The 22,005-nt window shown below is 38.1% G+C and overlaps 1 protein-coding gene and 1 pseudogene across 1 annotated transcript; one reads left to right on the top strand and one right to left on the bottom strand.

The window, feature by feature from the left end:
- The first annotated feature begins 8,616 nt into the window (after positions 1 to 8,616).
- LOC110895768 lies at positions 8,617 to 16,621 on the top strand (annotated as a pseudogene).
- A 9-nt stretch (positions 16,622 to 16,630) lies between these two features.
- LOC110895767 lies at positions 16,631 to 21,525 on the bottom strand. Its single transcript, XM_022143122.2, has 4 exons — positions 20,890 to 21,525; positions 19,759 to 20,357; positions 19,415 to 19,602; positions 16,631 to 17,214 (listed from the first exon to the last, which is right to left on the bottom strand). The coding sequence occupies exons 1-4, from the start codon at positions 21,359 to 21,361 to the stop codon at positions 16,842 to 16,844; spliced, it is 1,632 nt and encodes a 543-aa protein (XP_021998814.1). The 5' UTR covers positions 21,362 to 21,525; the 3' UTR covers positions 16,631 to 16,841.
- Positions 21,526 to 22,005: the final 480 nt, after the last annotated feature.

The following is a 22,005-nucleotide window of genomic DNA, read 5'->3' as shown; positions in this document are numbered from 1 at the left end:
AGTCTGTTTCGAGCTCTCTCCGATCTCTATTCCCTTTTGCCTAGTATCTTCCCTTATTTCTATCTTTGCTTGTTTAGAACTTTCTCCGGTCTCTATTTCTTTTCCTTTGCTCACAGGATTTTCTATTTTAGGGAGTCTCCTAGTTGTGGGTTTTCTCCTGCGCACTTTCCTCCATCCTACATGTCTTCTTCTCTTTTTAGGTTTTTCTTTTTCCAGAAGTGGAGCTTGGAATTCCAGATGTTCCTCTATGTCAGCAATGTAACCAGTGAAGTTGTGGGAGACTTCAATTGGTACTGGGTAGAGGTTGAGATTCTGGAATGCTTCAGATAGCTCACTCATGCTGTGTAGCATATATGCAAAATGCACAAAAATGCTAAGTTAAAACTTTGGAACAAAGTTTAACAAATAAACATTGAAGTTTTATTGCATACTAATTCGTACAAAGGACAACAGGAAAGAGAACACACTTAGGATTGATTTATTTATTTACGGAGTAGTGATTTTCTACTAGCTCAGGCTTATTGGTAGTTTAGGGGTTTGCATTTTCTGCTACGGTAGCTAGTGTATACAGATTTGCCCATTTTTCATCTAAGTTGTCCTCCCAAGGTGGACTAGTATCAAATTCCTGGATTTCTGGATTAAACCTCACTTTCTTGACTTGGGGTTTCTGGCTTTTCCTAATAATCGAATTTCTTTTCTCTGGTGTAAGAGGATTCTCATATTGTGCTTTATGGACAAAAATTCCTTCTTCCAGATTTGCTGGGTATTTGGAGGAAGAGGTTCCTTTTTCTGTGGGTGCAGTATCTAACTTATGGTAGATAGCAGAAAGTCTTTCTTTACCCATACTGTAACTTAACAATTAATCAGTTAATAAAACACATATTCACAGAATGGCAATTGAAATTACTAAGTGTTTCTCAATTACTTTAATAGGCTAAAATCAATAGTAAGCTTAAATCAGTGGCTCTGATATCACCTTTTTCCTGTCACGGCCCTCGGCCCCGGTTTGACCAGGTCCAGAGCCGCGAGGCAGGAAATCCTGTGGTATTAAATTTTAAGCGACAGCGGAAGTCTTTTTAAAACAGGATCTTTAATATTAAAACTGCCCGTTTCCATAACTTAAGAATAAAACCTTGTAATTTACAATATGATGATTTCACGGGGAAATCTTTATTTTTACAAAACAGGTTTCTTTTATTTATTTACATTGAGCCACTTCTATTAAGCTTGTAGTGCTCCACGGCACTTTTCTTTGCTCACAATAGATCACCTGAAACATGTTTGAAAAACGTTTTGTCAGCGGGGAAATACTGAGTGAATCATTCATTTTGATAAAAATGACATTTAGTTATAAATTACAGCATAAGAGCGATTACAATGGTTCCTATCTTATTGTTATATGGCACCGTGTCACCTCCTGGTGATGGTGGTCATACCACTATTGGGTCCTGTCACCCAATTAGTGATGATTATCACTGTTAGGGCTTATATGCCTAACCTATGTTAGGGCTTATTAGCCTAACCCTATGAGAAAATTAGTAATGTGCACAATACCCCACTAGCCATTGATTAAGATAGCCACGACTTAATCCCTGTAATTATAACCTTTGAAAATAACTTGGAGTATTGTAAAACAGTTGATAAAAGAGAATGACACACATTGTAGATTTAACGAGCAGAGTATAAGCCTACTGATTAGCCTTGATTAACCTAATTTAATTCACAATACACGCAAACAGGGTTAGTAACTAAGAGTTACGTCAATTCACGAGATTAAACCCTCACAACGATTAACAAAGTGCAATACTTAACAATTCAGCGAATTCACAACGAATGACAGAGTATAATCCGAATTCGGACAACACTCAAACATTCAAGTCGAAATCACGCTAATTAACAAAGTATAAGCTCAATTTGAGCAGCACTCAAACAATCGTTTGATAGTTTCAATCGATCGAACGTTGAATCGTAATAGCGATCGAGTTATTACCCTGATTGCGGCAGCGTTTCGAGATTAGTGTGTGTTGTGAACTGTTTCTGTTATAACTCAACGTATACAACGAATTTCTTCGTCGAATCAACAACAGAATGCAAGTCCCAAGGCCCCCTATTTATACCCGAAATTTGTCCCCCTCGCGTGTCGCGACAGGGAGACTTGTCTCCTTCGCGTGGCGCGACGGGTAACAATTTAGGGTAGGGTAGGTTTCGTGTCCAGTAGCTTGGGTGAGTTGACAATTCGACTGAATTAACATTCTACAGCAAATTTTGAGGATAATTATTAACTAGGGTTTACCCCCCCCCTGAGTTTTAGGGGCCCTGATCCTGATTCCAATTGTTCTGAAAATTTTAGGGTTAGTGCAGAATTACTTGGGTTTCTCAATTAGGGTTTCCTTAATAGACAATTAATCATACTAAGTGTAAATTTTTAGTGAGAGTTGTTACACGCGGGAACACCGCCGCCGATCCCCTTTTGTCGCTCGGTTTCAATCTCAATCGGAGATCAATTGCCGCTCAGGAAAAGTGTTTCAAACAGCTATAATGCCGTTGAAATTAATAAAAAAAAATTCAAATTTTAACTTTATAAATTAAACAAATTCATTTTCATTTTCACCAAACAAACTCAACATCTATATTCACTACATTTCACACTCATTCTTTCAAATCTTTTCAAAAAATGGAAGGCTCAAACAAAGGTAAAGGCAAGAAAAAATGTAGGGTCCGGTTCGAAGGCGAAGGCTCAAGATAAACGCGGTGGTTCGGGTAGTTCTAGTGTACAATTTCATCCCCAGCTTGGGTTTGCGAATCAAACCCAACCTCCATTTTTTTTAACCAACCTATGCATCCAAATTTCGGTTATGATAGCTAACCCCTCCAAAATTGGATGCAACACGGTCCGACGATGGTTCGACCCAGTTATTATGATTACTCCCTAAACGCCCAAAATGCTTTTGACCCGTTTGCTTTTCAAACTCCAAGCTCACAATCACAAAGAGCTTTTCAAACCCCAAGCTCACAATCACCGAGAGACATACAAGATGACTCCAATGAAGAGTTCGTGCCGGATACCCAAGAGCAACATTATGATGAGGATGAAGATGTTGCGGTTCAAGAAAATCCCATGAACCAAAATGAAGCCGCACCGGAAAGAAAAGGAAAAGCGAAACGAGAAAGTTGGACGCCTAAACAAGAAGAGGCGTTGGCAAAGGCTTATGTTCATTGCACTTTGAATAAAAAGAAAGGCAATCAACAAAAGGCGGATGGGTTTTGGAAGCAAGTTCTAAACCACTTCAATCAAACGGTCGGAGGAAGTAACCGAACCCACCACCAAGTTCGATCAAAATGGCTCGCGATGCAAACAAAATTGAACACATTCAATGGTTTATATCATCAAGCGGTATACTTTATTATTTATATACGGTTTATTTTTTAATGAAGTATTTGGATTAAGTTGATAATTTATTATTTTAGGATCGTTTGCGCCCTAGCGGGAGTGACGATGCTTTTGTAATGAAGCAAGCGCTAAAGGATTACAAAGGCAAAGAAGGATATGACTTTGCTCATATTGCGGCTTGGGAGGTTGCTAGAACAAATCAAAAGTGGTCGCCGGTACCCTTGTTGGGTGAAGAAAGCTCCGACTCGAGTCAAAAAAGAAAGTCTTCGGATTCGGGAAATTATAGAGTGGATACACCAAATGTCGAAGTCTCGATCGGATTTGGTATTCCTGATATAAACGAGGATCCCTCGCCAAGACGATAAAAGAGAAGGGAGAAAATGGACAAATGACCGTCTTCAAGAAACGAAGATCCAAGAGATATAACCGGTAGATTCGAAGAATACAAAGCCATAAAGAAAGAGTTGATGGATATTAAATGTTCACGAGAAGAAAAATACATGACCTTGGCGGAAGAGCAACGAGAGGCGTTGCGACAAACTATCTTCGACAAGGACTTGGAGACGTTTAATCGGCCTCACGACAATGTTCACCCTTCGATGTTGGAAATCACAATCACTAGAAAACGTGAGATCGCAAAAATATGGATGGCCTTGTAATTTTTAGTTTTTTTTTAAACTTAGATTTTAATGTAATGTTTTTTTTATTTATAAAAGTTTGATGTTTTGTGCATTTTATCTTAAATTAAAAAAATTAAAAATGAAAAAAAAAAGTATACCACTTCAGCAAGTGTCTAACCATTGCTAACACTTTTCAGCATCGTTTAAACACTTTTCACTGATTGACGTGGCGCACTCTGATTGGTTGATTTTTTAGTTTGCCACTCTCAAGTGTCTTTTTTTTTAAAGGTAAACTTCATTAAAACACACACCTGAACCCGAAGACCGGGACGAGCACAAACAAAAGACAAGCTACATATTTACAAACTTACACCAATCCGTCCACGATATCGAATTACCTTTAAATCTATGTTTATACCACAAAAAGCCTAGAGATCTGACCTCGCTAAAGACACTTTCAACCTTGACCTCCGCTCCCGAGAACACCGCTTTGTTGCGAGCAAGCCAAAGACACCAGCATGATGTAATGAGCTCACCATGAAGAACAGACTGAATCGCTGATGGAATACTCCTATCTTTGTGGTAACCCAATAAATCCTTAACAGAAAAGGCATAGATTGGAGCTATACGGCACCATCGACTGATTTTTTGCCATAAAACCACCGCCATCACACATGATGTGAAAAGATGCTCGACAGTTTCAGGCTCCGACTTACACAGTGGACACAGCCCCTCACCAACCTGGATACCCCTCCTTCGCAGCACATCGGACGTAGGAATTCGGTTTAATTCCGCTCTCCATACGAAAATATTGCATTTGATTGGGATCCACTTGCACCATTCTAAAACAAAATTTACGTTTACGGCCACATCACCCTCCAACAGCTTCTTAACGGAATGAACGGAAAGTAATCCCGATTGATCCGGCACCCACCTCCATTCATCCCTCCTGGCGTTTAAGGAGACAGCCCCAGTCTCTCTTAACATAACCTCCAGCTCAGCGATTTCATCTCCCTCGTTCGGCTCATGCTTCCATAACCAAATACCAGCCAATCTATCTTTCACCGAGCAATTAGTGACAACCTCGAGCTGATATAGGTTGGGGAATATCTCTTTTAACGGCACCTCCCTGACCCAAGGATCCAACCAAAACAAAACGTCCTCACCATTGCCAACCGAACCCTTGAAAAAATTTCGGAGACTCCGCTGACCGGAAATCGGCTTGTTGATCACTGAAACAATACTCGACCAAACTCCACTAAGAGATTTTTTTAGAGGAAGGAACGACCAATCCGACCCGCTAGAGTGTAAGGCGTCCACCACCTTGACCCAAAGATTATTTTTTTCCTTCTTGTATCTCCATCCCCACTTACACAATAGCGCGATATTAGCATTTTTAAGCTTACTGATGCCCAACCCCCCAGCTTTTTTTGATAACGTAAGTCTTTCCCATGCCACCCAATGTGTTTTTCTCACTTCTTCCGACCCTCCCCAAAGGAACTTTCTTATCATGCCCTCCAGGTCCTTAACTACCTTCACGGGGGCCTTGTAAAGAGAAAAATAGTAAGACGGAAGACTTGCTAGAACCGACCTAACAAGAGTGACTCTTCCTCCAATAGACAGTAACGAAGACTTCCAAAGAGCAAGTCTTGACTCGAAAATATCAAAAACAGGCCTCCAGTTGTTTATCCGACTCATGTTCGACCCCACTCTAAGCCCAAGATACTTGAATGGTAACGACTCGTGATTACACCCAACAACTTCCGCAAGAGCCTTGGATTCCTCATTATCGACCCCTAAACCAAACAAACAAGACTTCCCCAGATTAATTTTCAAACCCGAGCAAGCGTGAAAACATCTTAGAATCCTGATAACATTTAACGCATTAATCTCCTCCCATTCCCCGATAATAAGAGCGTCATCTGCGAAGAAAAGATGAGATAGCGTTGGACCACCATTAGGAAGTTGAATACCCGAAAAAACTCCTACATCCTTGGCTTTCTCCAGTAAACAGGATAAAGCCTCCATGACCGCCACGAAAAGAAAAGGAGATAGAGGATCCCCTTGTCTCATACCTTTACCACACTTAAACTCAAAAGTAGGCGCCCCATTAACCAAAACGGACGCCCTAGCACTAGAGAGAATACCCCACAACCAATTGCACCACTTCGGGCCAAAGCCCATTTGACGAAAAATATCCACAACAAACCCCCAGTTAATGTTATCATAGGCCTTTTCAAAATCTATTTTAAAAAGAAAAGCTTTCTTTTTCCGAGATTTGATCCATGAGCAAACCTCATTAATAATTAGTGGACCATCAAGGATAAATCTACTACTCAGAAACGCTGATTGAGTGTCCGATATGACCGACCCAAGGACCCTCTTGATTCTATTGGCTATAACCTTAGAAACAACCTTATTCACCACTCCAACAAGACTTATAGGCCGATAATCACAAAGACCCGACGGATCTCTCTTCTTCGGGATAAGGGCAATAAAGGACGATCCGCAACCGATACTAATAGTGCCTGTATCATGAAACGCAACCAATATCCTTACGAAATCAGTTTCGAACAATCGCCAGAACCGTTAAAAAACCTGAAATTGAACCCATCTGGGCCAGGAGCACGATCATCACCATATTCAAACACAGCGGCTTTAACCTCTTCCACCGTAAACGGAGATTCCAGAAACAAAGCTTCTGAAGCCGAAATTTTAGACAAATTGGGGCATGACAACCGAGGCCTGTTCTCACACTCCTCCACGAATTTGGATCTAAAAAAGTTGAAAACTTCCTTTTTGACCAGAGTAGGTTTGTCCACCCAAACGCCCCCAATATCAATCCCATGTATCACGTTACTGGCCTTTCTACAATTAATCATAGAATGAAAAAACTTAGAGTTTTCGTCTCCCTCTTTGGCCCATCTAACCCGAGACCTCTGCTTCAAATCCTTCGCTCTGGCAAGCTCAATATTAGCCAAAATATTTTTATTCTTCGCTAAAATCCACTCCTCCTCCTCCGTTAAATCCCTAGATTCCACTCCTTATACCCTAAGTATTTATTACTCAATCATTAGCCTTTATTATTAATTTTTTTTGCTGCAAGTCTTATAAAAATTGAAAGACAACTTTAAAGACGTATTTTAATAACCAGTCAAATTTATATACGATAATTTGTGTATTTCCTTTCATTTACGTTTTTCTATATAAATAACAAAATACAATATAATTTTATAAACCTAATCACACTAGTTATAACATATCTTCAATACATTGAATGAAACACGTAAAAATATTTGACAAACAATTTTTTTATCAAAACAAAAATGTACTATTTTATTGGTAAAAATAAATAAATACTTTCCTATTATAAGATTTTCTTTGTTTTTAATAAAAACAAAGTTGTTGATTTAACTACCACGAAAGAGTTCGTGAGTTCAAATTTAATCTTTATCTGAGGGGTTAATAAAATAAATATAATAACATATTTTTTTTTATCAAATACAACTATAATTATTAAATCACATGTTATTTGAAGATTTTTAGAAGATTTTTGAACGAAGTGCCACGTTTACTCTTTTAATGTTTGCACGTTTACTTTTTTATTAGAGACTCGTTATTTATTAATTTATGATGAGCTGTTTCACTTTCGTGTTTATAATAAAGTGTCTTGATTATTTATTTATTAATATTGATATAACAAAATATAAAAAAGTAAAAAAAGTATTATAAAATAAAATAACATAAAAAACATGGAGTAGGATCAAATACAAGCCACATTTTGCATACAAACTGTAAAAACCATTTAAAAAGTGTCACGTGACATCCAACCAATTATAGAGAAATGATAAAATAATATCCTAAATAATATCAATTACATTGAATTCCTTATAAATATGCTAACAATCAGTTAATTCTTTATTTGAATATTCCTTTTGTTTTCAATGTGCTAATTAAGAAAAATGCTGATATCATTCAAATATGTGCTAAAATCAATTATCTTGATTAATTTTTATGTGCTAATATAACTAAAAAGTGCTACTTTTATGTATGTATTGTTTTGGTATGTGCTAAGTTAACATTTTTTAAGGGCTAGAATCTCTTCTTACGGTTTGTAGGATAAATATGGTTTGTACCAGAACCAACCCAAAAAGATAACTACTAATTTTGTATATTAATCCATATGTATATTTGGTGTATTTATCACACCTCTAAGAGCATTCACATTCTATCCATCAAAATATGTGAGGGGGAATTTTTATATTATAAAGGGTATAAAAAGTGGTTGTGAGTGGAGGAGAGAGAAAATATTACTGTTCATCTGTATATTTGAGGGGACACTGTTCACCCACTATAATTTTTTTAATATGTATTGAAAGTGGTTGTGAGTGAAGGAGGAAGAAAAATGTAATGATAATATTATTTAATTGAAAAGGAGAAAGAAAAAATATTTGTTTTTAGTGAAAATATATTGATATATGAGTTGTTTTCTAGTGGAATGTATGTATAATTTGATGGATTGGATGTGAATGCTCTAACAATTATAGCACCCACAAACTTAAACGCTCTATACAATTTCAAATTACACTCAATCCATCATTGTCTGCCACAATGACACTCCTACTCCTTCCAATCTGTGTCTGTTCGATCTTCCTACTTCACACATTCTATCAACGCCTCCTCCGCTTCAAGCTCCCACCGGGTCCACATCCATGGCCTATCGTTGGAAACCTCTACCACGTTAAACCGGTGAGGTTCCGCTGTTACGCTGAGTGGGCGCAGCAGTATGGCCCGATCATATCGGTTTGGTTTGGATCAACCCGGAATGTGGTGGTATCAAACAGCGAGTTGGCGAAAGAAGTGCTAAAGGACAAGGACCAGCAGTTGGCGGATCGTCACAGGAGCAGATCGGCCGCGAAATTCAGCCGAGATGGATAGGATTTGATTTGGGCAGATTACGGACCGCATTATGTGAAGGTTCGGAAATTATGCACGGTTGAGTTGTTTGCGCGTAAGAGGCTTGAGGCGCTTCGGCCTGTCAGGGAAGATGAAGTCACGGCGATGGTGGAATCTATCTTCAATGACTGTACACATCCTGGTGAGTACATCTTCTTTACGTCAGCAGATCATCTTCATGCTTCTTTTATTAATATGCTTTAGATTCGGAAATCATGGTAGATTGTTTAAACTAAGGAGCTCAAGTTAAGTGACTAAAGTCGAAATTGAACATCAATAAAATTTAATGGAATTGGTGTTGCTAATATAGTTAGTGGCCGGTTCGTATAAATTTCCAAGCTGAATTCTAAGACAGCTTGTTGGCTTGAGTGACTTGATCATGCCTCATATAATAAATAAGTTCATTTCCTTGTATATCAGTAGGTAGTTGGTATATTATTTGAAACTAACACAATTTAAGATTTTTCTTTTTATAACACTTTAATAAAAGGAAAGAAACAAAAGTGAGAAAAACAAGTCATTGTGTTAAGTTGGCTCGATTTATACGTGACAGTTAATATGAGCTAATAGCTCAGATGGAAATATCGAACTGAGTTTTTTTTTTGTAAAGTAACTTTCATAAAAACAAAAACCGCAAAGGGTCCTCAAAGCAAGGACCCCCGGGCAACAAACGGATTACATCACATCCAACGGATAAATACACCACTGTTTCCAATCGACATGTTTAATTCTAGTTCTATGACGAAACCAAAAGAAAGACGTCAACTTGATGCGTTCCAACACTTCTACCGGCCTTCAAGACTTGTTGGAGAAAATTCTTTCATTTCTTTCGATCCATATCATCCACAAGCTAGTGTAGATTATACCACGGAGCACAAACCTTTTAGATGTCGGAAGGGAATCAATATCAGCGAGCTTCACAATATCCTCAACATCAAAGATAAAAATAGGACTCAACCGACACCAAGCACTTAGTCTATACCAAATTTCCGAAGCGAATAAACACCCCGAGAAAAGATGCATAGCAGTTTCCGAGACCGTATGGCAAAAAACACAAGACTGTTGCTGAATATGGACACCTCTCTTCAATAATTCTGAACATGTAGGAAGCCGATTACGGATTGATCTCCACACCATCACCTTACATTTTAGGGGAACCCATGCCTTCCAATCGATGGTCTAAGAAGGAGCCGAATGAGACGCTTTATACATAATTTTTTTTTGCCGACCGAACTGAAAAAATATTGCTATTCCAGCACCATTTATCTACACCTCCCATCCACTGAAACCCAAATAAATCATCCAGAAGTTGGAACAACTCGGAATTCTCTTCTTGGGAAGACGGGTCAGACCTCCAATCCCAGCTGGACGTAAGAGTATCATTATCCATCTTCAACCGATTACATACATTAACCCATTTGTTGCGTTCAAGTCTGAATAGGTTAGGGTAACTGATCTTTAAAGGTTCGTCCCTTAACCATATGTCACTCCAAAATGAAATGGTAGACCCATCTCCAACAGTCCCGATGAAATAATTCTGCATCGAACAACCATTTGGAAGTCTTTTATCTGCGATTTTGACAATATTTTTCCATGTTCTACTAGCCGTTGAAGAGCAAGGAAGAGAATGCCAAGTGCTGGACGATCCATTGCACGCTAACACAGTCTTTTTCCACAAAGTATTCGTTTCATTTTTAAAACGCCACGACCACTTTAATAGGAGAGCTTCGTTCACATGTTGTAGATTTGAGACGCCTAGCCCACCATCCTCTTTTGTCATTGTGATGACATCCCAAGCAACCCATGCAATTTTCCTTTCACTACTACAACCGGCCCATAAAAAATGTCGCATGATGGCCTCTATTTTATCCAGCACCGATTTGGGGGCTTTATACAACGATAAATAATATATAGGTAAGCTTTCAAGGACCGATTTGATGATAATTAATCGGCCACCAATAGATAGACACCTAGCTTTCCAAGTAGCAAGCCTGTTTTTTATCACATCGACAACCGGATCCCAATTACAAACCCGAGACATAGATGCGCCCACTTGTATCCCAAGGTAAACAAACGGAAATGACCCCCTTCGACATCCCAACACTTCCATCATCTCATCCACCTCCTCGTCATCAGTACCAATCCCATATAGATTAGATTTAGAAATATTTATACGAAGCCCTGAACATAGGTGGAAAATACAAAGAATCCTGGCCGTGCTTTGGAGGTTTGGTTTAGACCATTCCCCCAAAATTAATGCGTCATCTGCATAAAAAAGATGTGTTATGTCTGACTCGATTTCAGTCAAGCGGATCCCTTTAAGTTCCCCCCAACTCCTTAGCTTTCTTTAACAAACAAGACAACGCCTCCATGACAAAGAGAAACAGAAAAGGAGATATGGGATCACCCTGTCTCAAGCCCTTTTCACATTTAAATTCAAAGGTTGGGGAGCAATTAACAAGAACAGAAGCTCTATTTGAAATAAGAATACCCTTGATCCACATACACCATATAGAGGGAAAGCCCATTTGCTCCATAACCGAAATTAAGAAATTCCAATTAACATTATCATATGCCTTCTCAAAATCGATTTTTAATACAAAAGCCTTTCTCCTTTTTTTCTTAAGCCAATCAAAAAGCTCGTTAATCATAAGAGGGCCATCAAGAATAAAACGACCAGAAATAAAAGCCGATTGAGATTCAGAAATCACCTTACCCATAACCTTTTTAAGGCGATTAGCTAAGATTTTAGAGATAACCTTACTAATCATCCCAATAAGAGTTATAGGTCTATAATCTCTAAGACCCAAAGGAGTTTTAACCTTAGGAATTAAAGTGATGAACGATGATGCACATCCCGGGTTAATGAAGCCAGACTTGTAAAATTCTGTCAAGATACGAACGAAATCGTTCTCTAATAAGTCCCAAAAACGCTTGACAAAACGAAAGTTGAACCCATCCGGGCCCGGAGCCTTATTCGAACCACAGTCGAACGCCGCTTCTTTAATCTCTTGTTTGGAAAAGGGGGAGATTAACGTAACCTTGTCATCCTCTGAAATGGTCTTCAATCCTGAACAATGGAGCCGAGGGCGAGTGTGAAAGTCTTCTTTAAAATGTTTTCTAAAAAATCCCAAGACTTCTTTTTTAACCAAAGCGGGTTTAGAAACCCACTCCCCTTCAATGGTTAACCCGGGGATCCCGTTTCTGGCTTTCCTACCATTTACCACATTATGAAAAAAATTAGAATTCTCATCCCCCAGCGACGCCCATTTCACCCGGGATCTTTGTTTCAAGTCACGATCCCTGTATAATTGTATCTCTTCTAAACATTTGGAACTGAGTTAGCTGTTCATATTATTATTGACTCAATGGATCCAGAGACGTCTCTGAGAATTCACATACCCTGTTCGAGCTTGAAAAAATGTGCTCTTCCGTCATGTTTTGTTATTATTTAAAAAAAAATCAAATTAGTATTAGGTTCAATAAACTTAATTCCTAGTGGGCTAAATTCTAAACCATAAAAAATGATTTGTAAATGGGCCTATATTGGAAGTGATATGTGTTTACTATTTAAAAAAAATAACATATACGTATCAGAATTTTTTTTAAATCGCATGCCCCTTGAAATCGCGGGCCTTGTGCCAGTGGCGGAACTAGAATAAAAATTTAGGGGCATCCCTAATTCTTTTTCCCGTACATTCATAAAACGGAGAAACCATTTTTTAACGTACACTTGGTGACAGATCCAGTGTTTTATATGTATGGAGTCACAGGTTTTTAATTGCTCCAATTTCATACAAGCAAACATAAAACTTTTCGACTCGGTTCATGTTGGGTCCTAGCATAAGTTTTTGTATTTCTGATATGTACTCATAATTCATCACAAATTTTAATTTAGTAAATTTGTTAGTGTATGAGGTTTCTTATTACTAGATAATTTTGAAAAAAAAAACATTTTTACATGACTTGAAATGTTATCTAATTATTTAATGTTTAAAAAATAACGAATAAAAAAGTTGTTATAAGTAGTAAGCTTCAAATAAAATAAAAGAAATTAACAAATAACAACGAATAAAAAGGATGTTATAAGTAGTAAGCTACAAATAAATTAAAAGAAATTAACAATTTAATAAATAATAGATTAACTAAATACTATACAATACAAGTAATAAAATAAAAATATGTAACTCAAAATTAAATACTATACTATACAAGTAATAAAATAAAAATATGTAACTCAAATTAAATTTAAATTATAAATTGTAATACTACACTATACAGGTAATTAAATAAAAAAGATGTAAAATAATTAATAGAATAGAAATTTTTATATCAATGGACTTGTATCGTCGTTCTGATCAAAAGCCCTAAAAATTTGTTTATAATTTGGAAAAAAGCGTAACTCCGTTAAGTTTTTTTTAACAGGGGACCGATGTAGGAAAAATAGGTGAAATGTGGGACTGGTGGGGGGAATATTCAAAGGTGGAACTGTCAATGGCCAATGACCTCTAGTCGGGATTATGACAGACCAATTCCCCTAGTTTAAGGATAGATCATATATTTATAGTTAAAATAAATACAAAATAAAATTTCCGGGTATATAATCAGGTAAACGGGTATATGTTATCAGGTAATCAGGTCGGGTAAACTGGTATATCACCAAATCGCATACATGTGACATACAAGTGAAAAAGGTAAACAAAATAATCGCATACCCGATTAATCAACCTCACGCCCTTCTTAAAAGTTTCATTCATTTTCTTTTCAGTTTCACAGCTTTGGTTATTCCAATCACCCAACTCTGAGCATCAATATCTTTTTATCTTAGCTCCTTTTGCACACAGATTGGTTCACCGGGAGTCTACCTTAAGTTTGAACACAAACCCAGGAATAATTATTTGTGTTCTAATGATCTCTTAGATCAAGTGGTGGAAGGCTTGCATTTCTCTTGAGAGATGCAAGTTCAACTCCCACTTGGTGCAGAGTAAGACATTGGTGGGCAATGATAGGAGACCCAGGGAAATATGGGTCCGATCCTTGAGCCAAACGGGTTTTACCGGTAATTTCACCGTCGTGCCTACGGGCGGGTGGGTTATCGGGTTTTTCCCGGAATTGGTGGTGGACTTGGGTTACTCTCGGAGTAATCCGTTTGGTCCAGTAGGTGCCCCAATAGTGCTTGGGATTGATTCTGTTTGCCGTTCAAAGAGAATTATTTCTGTTCAAAGTGAGTGACAACCATTATTTCTTAGAATTTTCCAATATGGGTTAGGTTATAGTTATTGACACTGTCAACCAATCCGGATGGATTATAATCATTATATGAACAGATAAAGTTGGCAAGAGTTTGGTGATGAGAGGTTACCTGGGAGCAGTAGCATTTAACAACATCACAAGACTCGCTTTCGGGAAACGGTTTATGAACAATGAGGGTGTCATAGACGAGCAAGGAAAAGAGTTCAAGGCGATAGTAGCCAACGGGTTGAAGCTAGGTGCATCTTTGGCCATGGCCGAGCACATTCCATGGCTGCGTTGGTTCTTCCCGCTCGAGGAAGAGGCCTTTGCAAAGCACGGTGAACGTCGTGACCGTCTCACCCGCGCAGGGGCGTACCTACTCTAAGCCTAGGGTGGGCGGGCGCACCCCATGAAAAAATATTTTTTAGTGTTATTTTTCGTCGGAAATCCCGACCGCACCCCTTGGAATTTTTCACCCGCACCCCTTAACAATTTTCAACCGCCCCACTTAGAAAAAAAAATAATTATTAACCACTTATTCACTTGATTATTTAATCCAAGCAAAGCCCCATCTATAATCAATTTTTATTAACACAAGCCCAAACCCAACCTAAAGAAATTTGAACTAAATAAAATAACCCAAACCCATCCACCTATTCCATTTCCAAATCCCGCCCCAAAAAAACTCTCAGCGACTTGACGACACTGCTCACGACCTGGTGGTTTTTTTTACCTGAAAAACCAAAATTCCGGTTGGACCGACCCATATTACGTTAGAATTCCTATATAGAACTAGTATGGTTTATTTATTTATTTATTTTGTTTTATGTGATGATTAGGAGAAAATATAGATGTGTAAGGGTTTAATCTTTTTATATTTTTTTTGTTCTAGACTTGTAGTTAAATGATTTTGTTGTTTTATTTATAGCTTTATTTGTTTAAATTATTAGTTACAAGTAATCAACATTTAATATTAGGACTTGAATGTTGAAAAATATAACTGAAAGTTATGGGCTATGGTTGAACATGATTGTTTATTTTGTTCTAAGTGTTTAATGTTGTTTTATGAACTTATGGAGCAAATTATATGAACCAATGGGGTGGTGGTCAATTGAAAAAGGTAAAGTCTTTAAAACACCTAGGTTGGAAGGGGAAGGTCTTGGGTTCAGTCCCATAGATGACAGGGGATTAAATAAATTAGCCGTTAAAAAAAAGGAACAATGAGTAAGAATGTAATGAACATATGGCATGTTTAGTATCTTTAGATGATATTTTGGATATATTTAAAAAAAAAACCTGTAGTGCACAATTTTAAATACGTTTGTAATTTGTAATTACGTTTGACGTATTTTTGATGATTTATAAATTTTAGTTTGATGTATTTTTGTCTTACATGATCCGACCCGACCCGACCCGACCCGCTATGAACCGATATTTTTGTACAGCTAGGGGTCTAAAATCTTTGAAAATATTCCGCACCTCCAGAAAAAAAATTCCTGGGTCCGCCACTGCACCCGCGCCATTATGGAGGAGCATACTGCTGCTCGTTTGAAAAGCGGGGGAGCCAAGCAACATTTTGTCGATGCATTGCTCACCCTTCAAAAGCAGTATGATCTGAGTGACGACACTGTCATCGGCCTACTTTGGGTATCTGTCACTAATCATTCCTTTAAAGATGGGTGTTCGTGTGCATTGCTCACACTCTAAAATCAAAATAAGCTAATTTTTGTTTGATGCATAAACAGGACATGATCACAGCTGGAATAGATACGACCGCGGTCTCTGTTGAGTGGGCGATGGCGGAGCTTATCAAGAACCCAAGGGTGCAACAAAAAGTTCAAGAGGAGTTAGATAGTGTGATTGGATGTGAACGACTGCTCACCGAGCCCGATTTAACTAACCTCCCATACCTTCAATGTGTAGCAAAAGAAGCGTTGCGGTTGCACCCTCCCACTCCACTCATGCTCCCTCACAAAGCAAAGCAAAGCAAAGCAAAGCAAATGCAAATGTCAAACTTGGTGGTTACGACATACCTAAGGGCTCCAACGTGATTGTAAACGTTTGGGCAGTGGCTCGAGACTCCACCACATGGAAAGATCCACTAGAATTTCGTCCCGAGCGGTTTCTAGAAGAGGACGTGGACATGAAAGGACACAACTATCAACTATTGCCATTTGGGGCAGGAAGGAGGATGTGCCCAGGTGCACAATTAGGTATCAATTTGGTGACCTCAATGCTGGGTCACCTTCTTCACCATTTCTCCTGGTCTTCGGCTAATGTGAGACCAGAAGAAATCGACATGTCAGAAAACCCGGGGTTGGTGACATACATGCATACTCCTTTGCAAGCCATCCCTACACCCAGGTTACCTCCGGTGTTGTATAAACGTGTGGCCGTGGATATGTAATCATTGTTGTTTAAGGCATTTCTCAAACACGAACCAACTTTGATGATTAAAAAATCGTTATGAATTTTGACATGTCATCATACAAACTACATAAATAATATTTCCAACACTTATGATGATATGGCCACAATCACGTATTATCTTCGGTAATAATAAACCCCGAGATTACATTACATATTTGATGGGAGTTAAAATTAAAGACAGCTTCAGCGGTATATGATGATCTACAAACACGTTACCTCTCAGAAGGTTTCTTGACCTGACGCAAGGGGACCGAGTTTTCATAACAATGGTAGAAACCATAATGAGGAAATCTCTCATACCAGGTGTCTTGCTGGACATGGGTGTCCCAGTGTTGACCGCAGCTGCTTTTTCCATATTTGTGGACCCAACCTGAGCCGTTGTGACCTTCGCCCCACGTCTTATTCCACCGTTCTCCATACGCGCCTTCCCACCATGTTTCTCCTTGTTTCACACCATGCCCGTTCGGGTCAAAGTGCTCATCCCATTTATCGCCCCATTTTGTCCACCTATCACCCTCGCAACGTTCTGCCCATTTGTCAGTGTACTTCACGCTGCCACCTTGTCCATCATACTTCTCACCCCACCTGCCAAATCATCAAACGTGTATGTTACTCATATATGTGGGTACTGAAGTGAAGCAAAATGTGAAACTTTTAACCCCTGTACTAACCAGACCTTGTTTGGGTTCTATTAACATTAAACGGGTTGACCCGTTAACATGCACAAATTACTTGACATTTTCATCCATCAGCATTAACACAGGTATGCTAATGAATGACATTACTAATACTCGTCATAACCTTGGTTTTAAAATGCGCGCATAATGCGTGATGCGCTGATGAGAGCGCATAGCCACAGCTGATGCGTTGCGTTTACGTGATGCGAGAATATTTGCGCCGATTTCACATAATGTACTCGTTGCATGTTGCGCTCCAATGCACGCCACATTGTCTGTTATGTTTTTTTTCAGATTCTATGAAATGGGTTGGGTTTTTTCAATAATTAATATCTTAGTATGCTCGATTTGGACCATTATGGTTCCTAAACACCCCCTTTTATGGTTCTTGAAACATTTTAGTATGCTTGATTTGAACCAAAAAGCACAGTTATTAAAAGCGCTCGCCCAGGCGACCATTCTAGGCGAGTCGACCTTTTCGCGCTTCTCCTTCCTAGGTAAAAAAAGCCGCACTTTTTTCTGTTGAGATCTTATCTTTTATACATACACCAGATATTTATTTACAGTTTTCTGTATCTTTTTTAAAATCATGTCTCAATCAAGTCTTATATCTTTTTAAAAAATATATTTGAATTTTAAAAAAGTTAAGAGATATACTTATCTTTTTATTCAATATTTCTGTTGTATATATTCTGATAAACAATTTTTCATACTCTTCTAATTGTTTTTCTTTTTATTCAATATTTCTGTTGTATAAAGGATTCTGCAGTGTATCAATTGCTTCATATAAATTAATTCATATGTATTTAGTAAGATATGATTGGAAGTGTTTTTTTAGGTACATAATATTTTTTTTAAGTTTTTGGAAGCGTTGGTTTTCTTCATATAAACTATTTAGAGTAAACTGTCAAAATAGTACATAATATTTTTTTTTAAGTTTTTGGAAGTGTTGGTTTTCTTCATATAAACTATTTAAAGTAAACTGTCAAAATGGTCCCTGAGGTTTGGTCACTTTAGTCCAAAACTCAAAACCTTTTGAATATGGGTCCCTCTGGTTTCAATTTTGTTGCCATTTTCATCCAAAAACAAAATCTGGTCAGATTTTTCAGTTTTAATCCAGATTTTGTCTTTTTCCTCCCTTTGAATGAAGGGCAAAATGGTCAGATTTTTTTAATTTGTTATAATAAAACATTAAAAAGACCATTTTGCCCTTCATTAAAAGGGAGGTAAAAGACAAAAAGGTTGGATGTTAATTGAAAAATCTGACAAGATTTTGATTTTGGATGAAAATTGCAACAAAATTGAAACCACAGGGACCTAGATTCAAAAGGTTTGAGTTCTGGACTAAAGTGGCAAAAGTGACCAAACCTCAGGGACCATTTCGACAGTTTACTCAACTATTTATGTATTGATTGTGTTTTTTTCAATACATAATATTATTTTTTAAGTTTTTATTTACTTGCGCTTTTTTTTCTCAGGCCCGTGCTTTTCTTGCGCTTCTCGCCCAGGTGACAGGCAAGGCCTATGCACCTTGAGTGTGCCTAGCGCATTTGATAACTATGCCAAAAAGCACAATCCTTATCTTCTTATTATGTTCGTTTTTTTAGTTGAAGTATGTTTTTATATGTTATTTATAAATAAACTTTTCGTATATTTCTAATAAAGAGCACATCGCATACGTGATGCACTCGTATCGCGTATCGTGCATCACGCATCGCCCATCAGATTTTTGGACCAAACGCATCGGAGCGCATCACGCAATTTAAAACCAAGGTCATAGCTAAATTAAAAGTATTATAGCATAAAAAATCACAACTTAAATATAGTTAATTAACAAAACCTAGTGTCTTCATGTTCATACACATCGACATATAAAACTCAAAACATGTGTTAAACCTTTGTTGTAAATAAAGATGATAGTCTCAACAGAAGGACTGGGGAAGAACTAATTATGACAACTTATTATAGAATTTACTATTTTACCCCTTCAAATATAAGACATGTTGATGTTGAGAGACATAACTAATATAATGAACAAATTCATGCACAGATGAGATTTTCAAAGTTTGTTAAAAAAAATAAGGAACTAAGAGATTGTAATGTGATACCTTTCATGCCAAACATGAGCATGACCAGCCTCTAGCTGTGTGCTCGGGTCAATGCTGCACCACTTGTGAGCCCACTTCTCAGCTTGACCAGCACCATAATGTTCAAACCATTTTTCCTGCCACTCATCACCCTTCCCATTCTTCCCCCATTTATCTGCAGTCTTTTCAATATGCAGACACCCTTCAATCTGCACGTACACCATAAATATCACATTTAACTATAAGCACAGTAGACATTAAAGCAGCATACGTGTATCTCCGCATTCATAAAAGTGAAATTTACAGCATGAAATCCATCGGTTGGGTTGTTAGCCATGTTGAACAAAATCAAACCACATATATACCTCTGACATTGATTCTTTCCAGAATTCACGCCAAACATTCCCATAAGCATCACGGCCTGATTTTTCAGACCCGAGTTCCTTATAACCAAATTCATCAGCAGCTTCCCAGTATTTATCTTCCCATTCGACAGATTTATCAGCACTAACACCCCTAGTCAACGTCCACCTGCAAACCACTCCATCCGCTCTAACTTCCGTCCCCGTTTCTTTCCACCACATTGACCCTTCTGGACTCGTCCCATGAGATGACACTGGATCAACTTCAGCAAGAGCATGAGCTGCGTCTTCTGCGTTCGTTGAGAACAATTTATCAACTTCACGTTCTGCACTCAGTTCAGGACTGGAGCTAGACACATCCTGTTTTTCAACCTCCATTAGTGACTGGAAAGGTGGAAGAGAAGGATTGTGGCTTTTGCTTTCAAAAGGCAGAGACAGATGAGTTACGGAAGGTTCTAACTCTATCACAGGGTTTGGTTGACTAGGATATGGTGACGCTTTTCTACTTGATGCTGCTGACTCACCTCCATCATTTACATTTGAATCAGAAGGTGGTATCCATGACCAGAAATCCGGACCTGGTGTTCCAATACTGGCAGATCCTGAAAAAGCAAGAATGTTATACAGTTATGTTACAACAATCCATCATCACAGTTGCATGTCTCGTTGTTAACAATATCAAAACGCACACCCAAATGTAGAGGTGTGGATGTGTCCGTTTTGGGCTCAAACCAAACCAAAACGGAATTTTCAGCTTTTTAGTTTTAAAAAAACTCTCGGTTTCAGTTTGGTTATGCGTCAAATTTCAATATTGCTTTTAAGATAGAAATGTTTCGGCTTCGAAAAAGTTGACCCAGAGCCTAAAACTTTTGGACTAAATTTTTTTAACAGCACTTATGATGAATTTGGGCATGAAACTTTATGCCAAAATGACAAAGTTGTACATAGATCCAATAACAAACATTCAAACAAGTTAGGTTCGGTTTTGGAGCGAAGCATAACCGAACCATAAAAACCGAAGCGTTGATTATTATTTAGGTCAGTTATTTCCGTTTGGATTCGGTTAATTGGTTTTATGCTAACCTCTAACCAAATATCATCCAAAAAAAGATTAAACATTAAAAGATGAATTACCTTGTTGTGAATCCCCACCAGTGAAACCATCATCATCATGATCCAGATCTCCCAGCACAAATGATTCATTCTCAACCGTCTTCTTCTCGTCATTCAAAAGCGTACTAGCAACAGCAATAGCAGCAGCCGCCCGATCAATGACCTGAATCCTTTGGACTCTATCCCTCTCCTCCGTCGGAACTTCCAAAATCTTCAAAAACTCACTACTCTTGGCCTCCAAATCCTCCTCTTCTTCTCCAGCAACATTCACATTCTCCACAATCTTATTAAACTCGATCTCCTTCCTCTCCCTATCCATTGCCTTCTTCCACATCCCGAGATACGACGAGTCTCCACCGCCATCGGAAACCCTAATAATTTGCTTGTGTTTGAAGGTGTTACGATTGGAGTCAGTTAGCAAGAAGAAGCGGTTGGGTGGTTGTGGGAATCGGTGGATGGTTGGGGTGAAGGTGAGGTAGAAGCGGGAGGCCATGGTTGTGGATTAGGAAGCAGAGATCATGGAGATTGAATGAAGGGAACATAGAGTTTTGTTCTTCAAGGTGTGAAAGCATTGCTTGAATTTGAAGGAAGGAAGATAAGAGAGGGAACAGTGAGCATGTGTCCCCAAGTACAAGTGATCCTCGTGTCGTGGGGCATTAGCTTTTTGAATCGCTACAAATATCTAATCATCGTCGACATCTTTTCTTTTAGCATATGATGGAATTATCTTATAATATAATATAATAATAAATACATTTTATTGCTAATTTCCATTTCCAACTTGAAAGAATACAAACTTTCACTCGGTTAAAAGTTTGAACTCGATAGATATGTTTTGTTTCATTTCCATTTGGTAATCTCATACGCATGTAGTGCCGCATAAAATATCCTATAAATAGTAATCTTATGTGCTTGCCTTCATAAGTTTTGGAGATAGAACTACGTGCTCTCACTCTCAAAGCTTAATGATGTATAATCTTTCGACATGATTTAGAAGCTAATAAAATCGTGATGACTTAAATGTTATACTGCTGAAATTTCTGCCGTGTTAGTATTTCACTATCCAAACTTCCGTCTAAACACACCGGATCCTGCACTTAGAATGGTGTCAGAGCTACGATACAGATTCAATCGATC

Source organism: Helianthus annuus, chromosome 12 (genome assembly GCF_002127325.2).
Source record: "Helianthus annuus cultivar XRQ/B chromosome 12, HanXRQr2.0-SUNRISE, whole genome shotgun sequence".
NCBI lineage: Eukaryota > Viridiplantae > Streptophyta > Magnoliopsida > Asterales > Asteraceae > Helianthus > Helianthus annuus.
This window is presented reverse-complemented; position numbering and strand designations above follow the sequence as displayed.

What these genes read in the sequence shown, in the direction of transcription:
- LOC110895767 (XM_022143122.2), bottom strand. Translation starts at nt 21,361, where the DNA reads ATGGCCTCCCGCTTCTACCTCACCTTCACCCCAACCATCCACCGATTC. An exon ending in TGGTGGGGATTCACAACAAG is followed by an intron (nt 20,358 to 20,889) that starts GTAATTCATCTT and finishes TTGCTTTTTCAG; the next exon opens with GATCTGCCAGTATTGGAACA. An exon ending in GGAAAGAATCAATGTCAGAG is followed by an intron (nt 19,603 to 19,758) that starts GTATATATGTGG and finishes GTGTACGTGCAG; the next exon opens with ATTGAAGGGTGTCTGCATAT.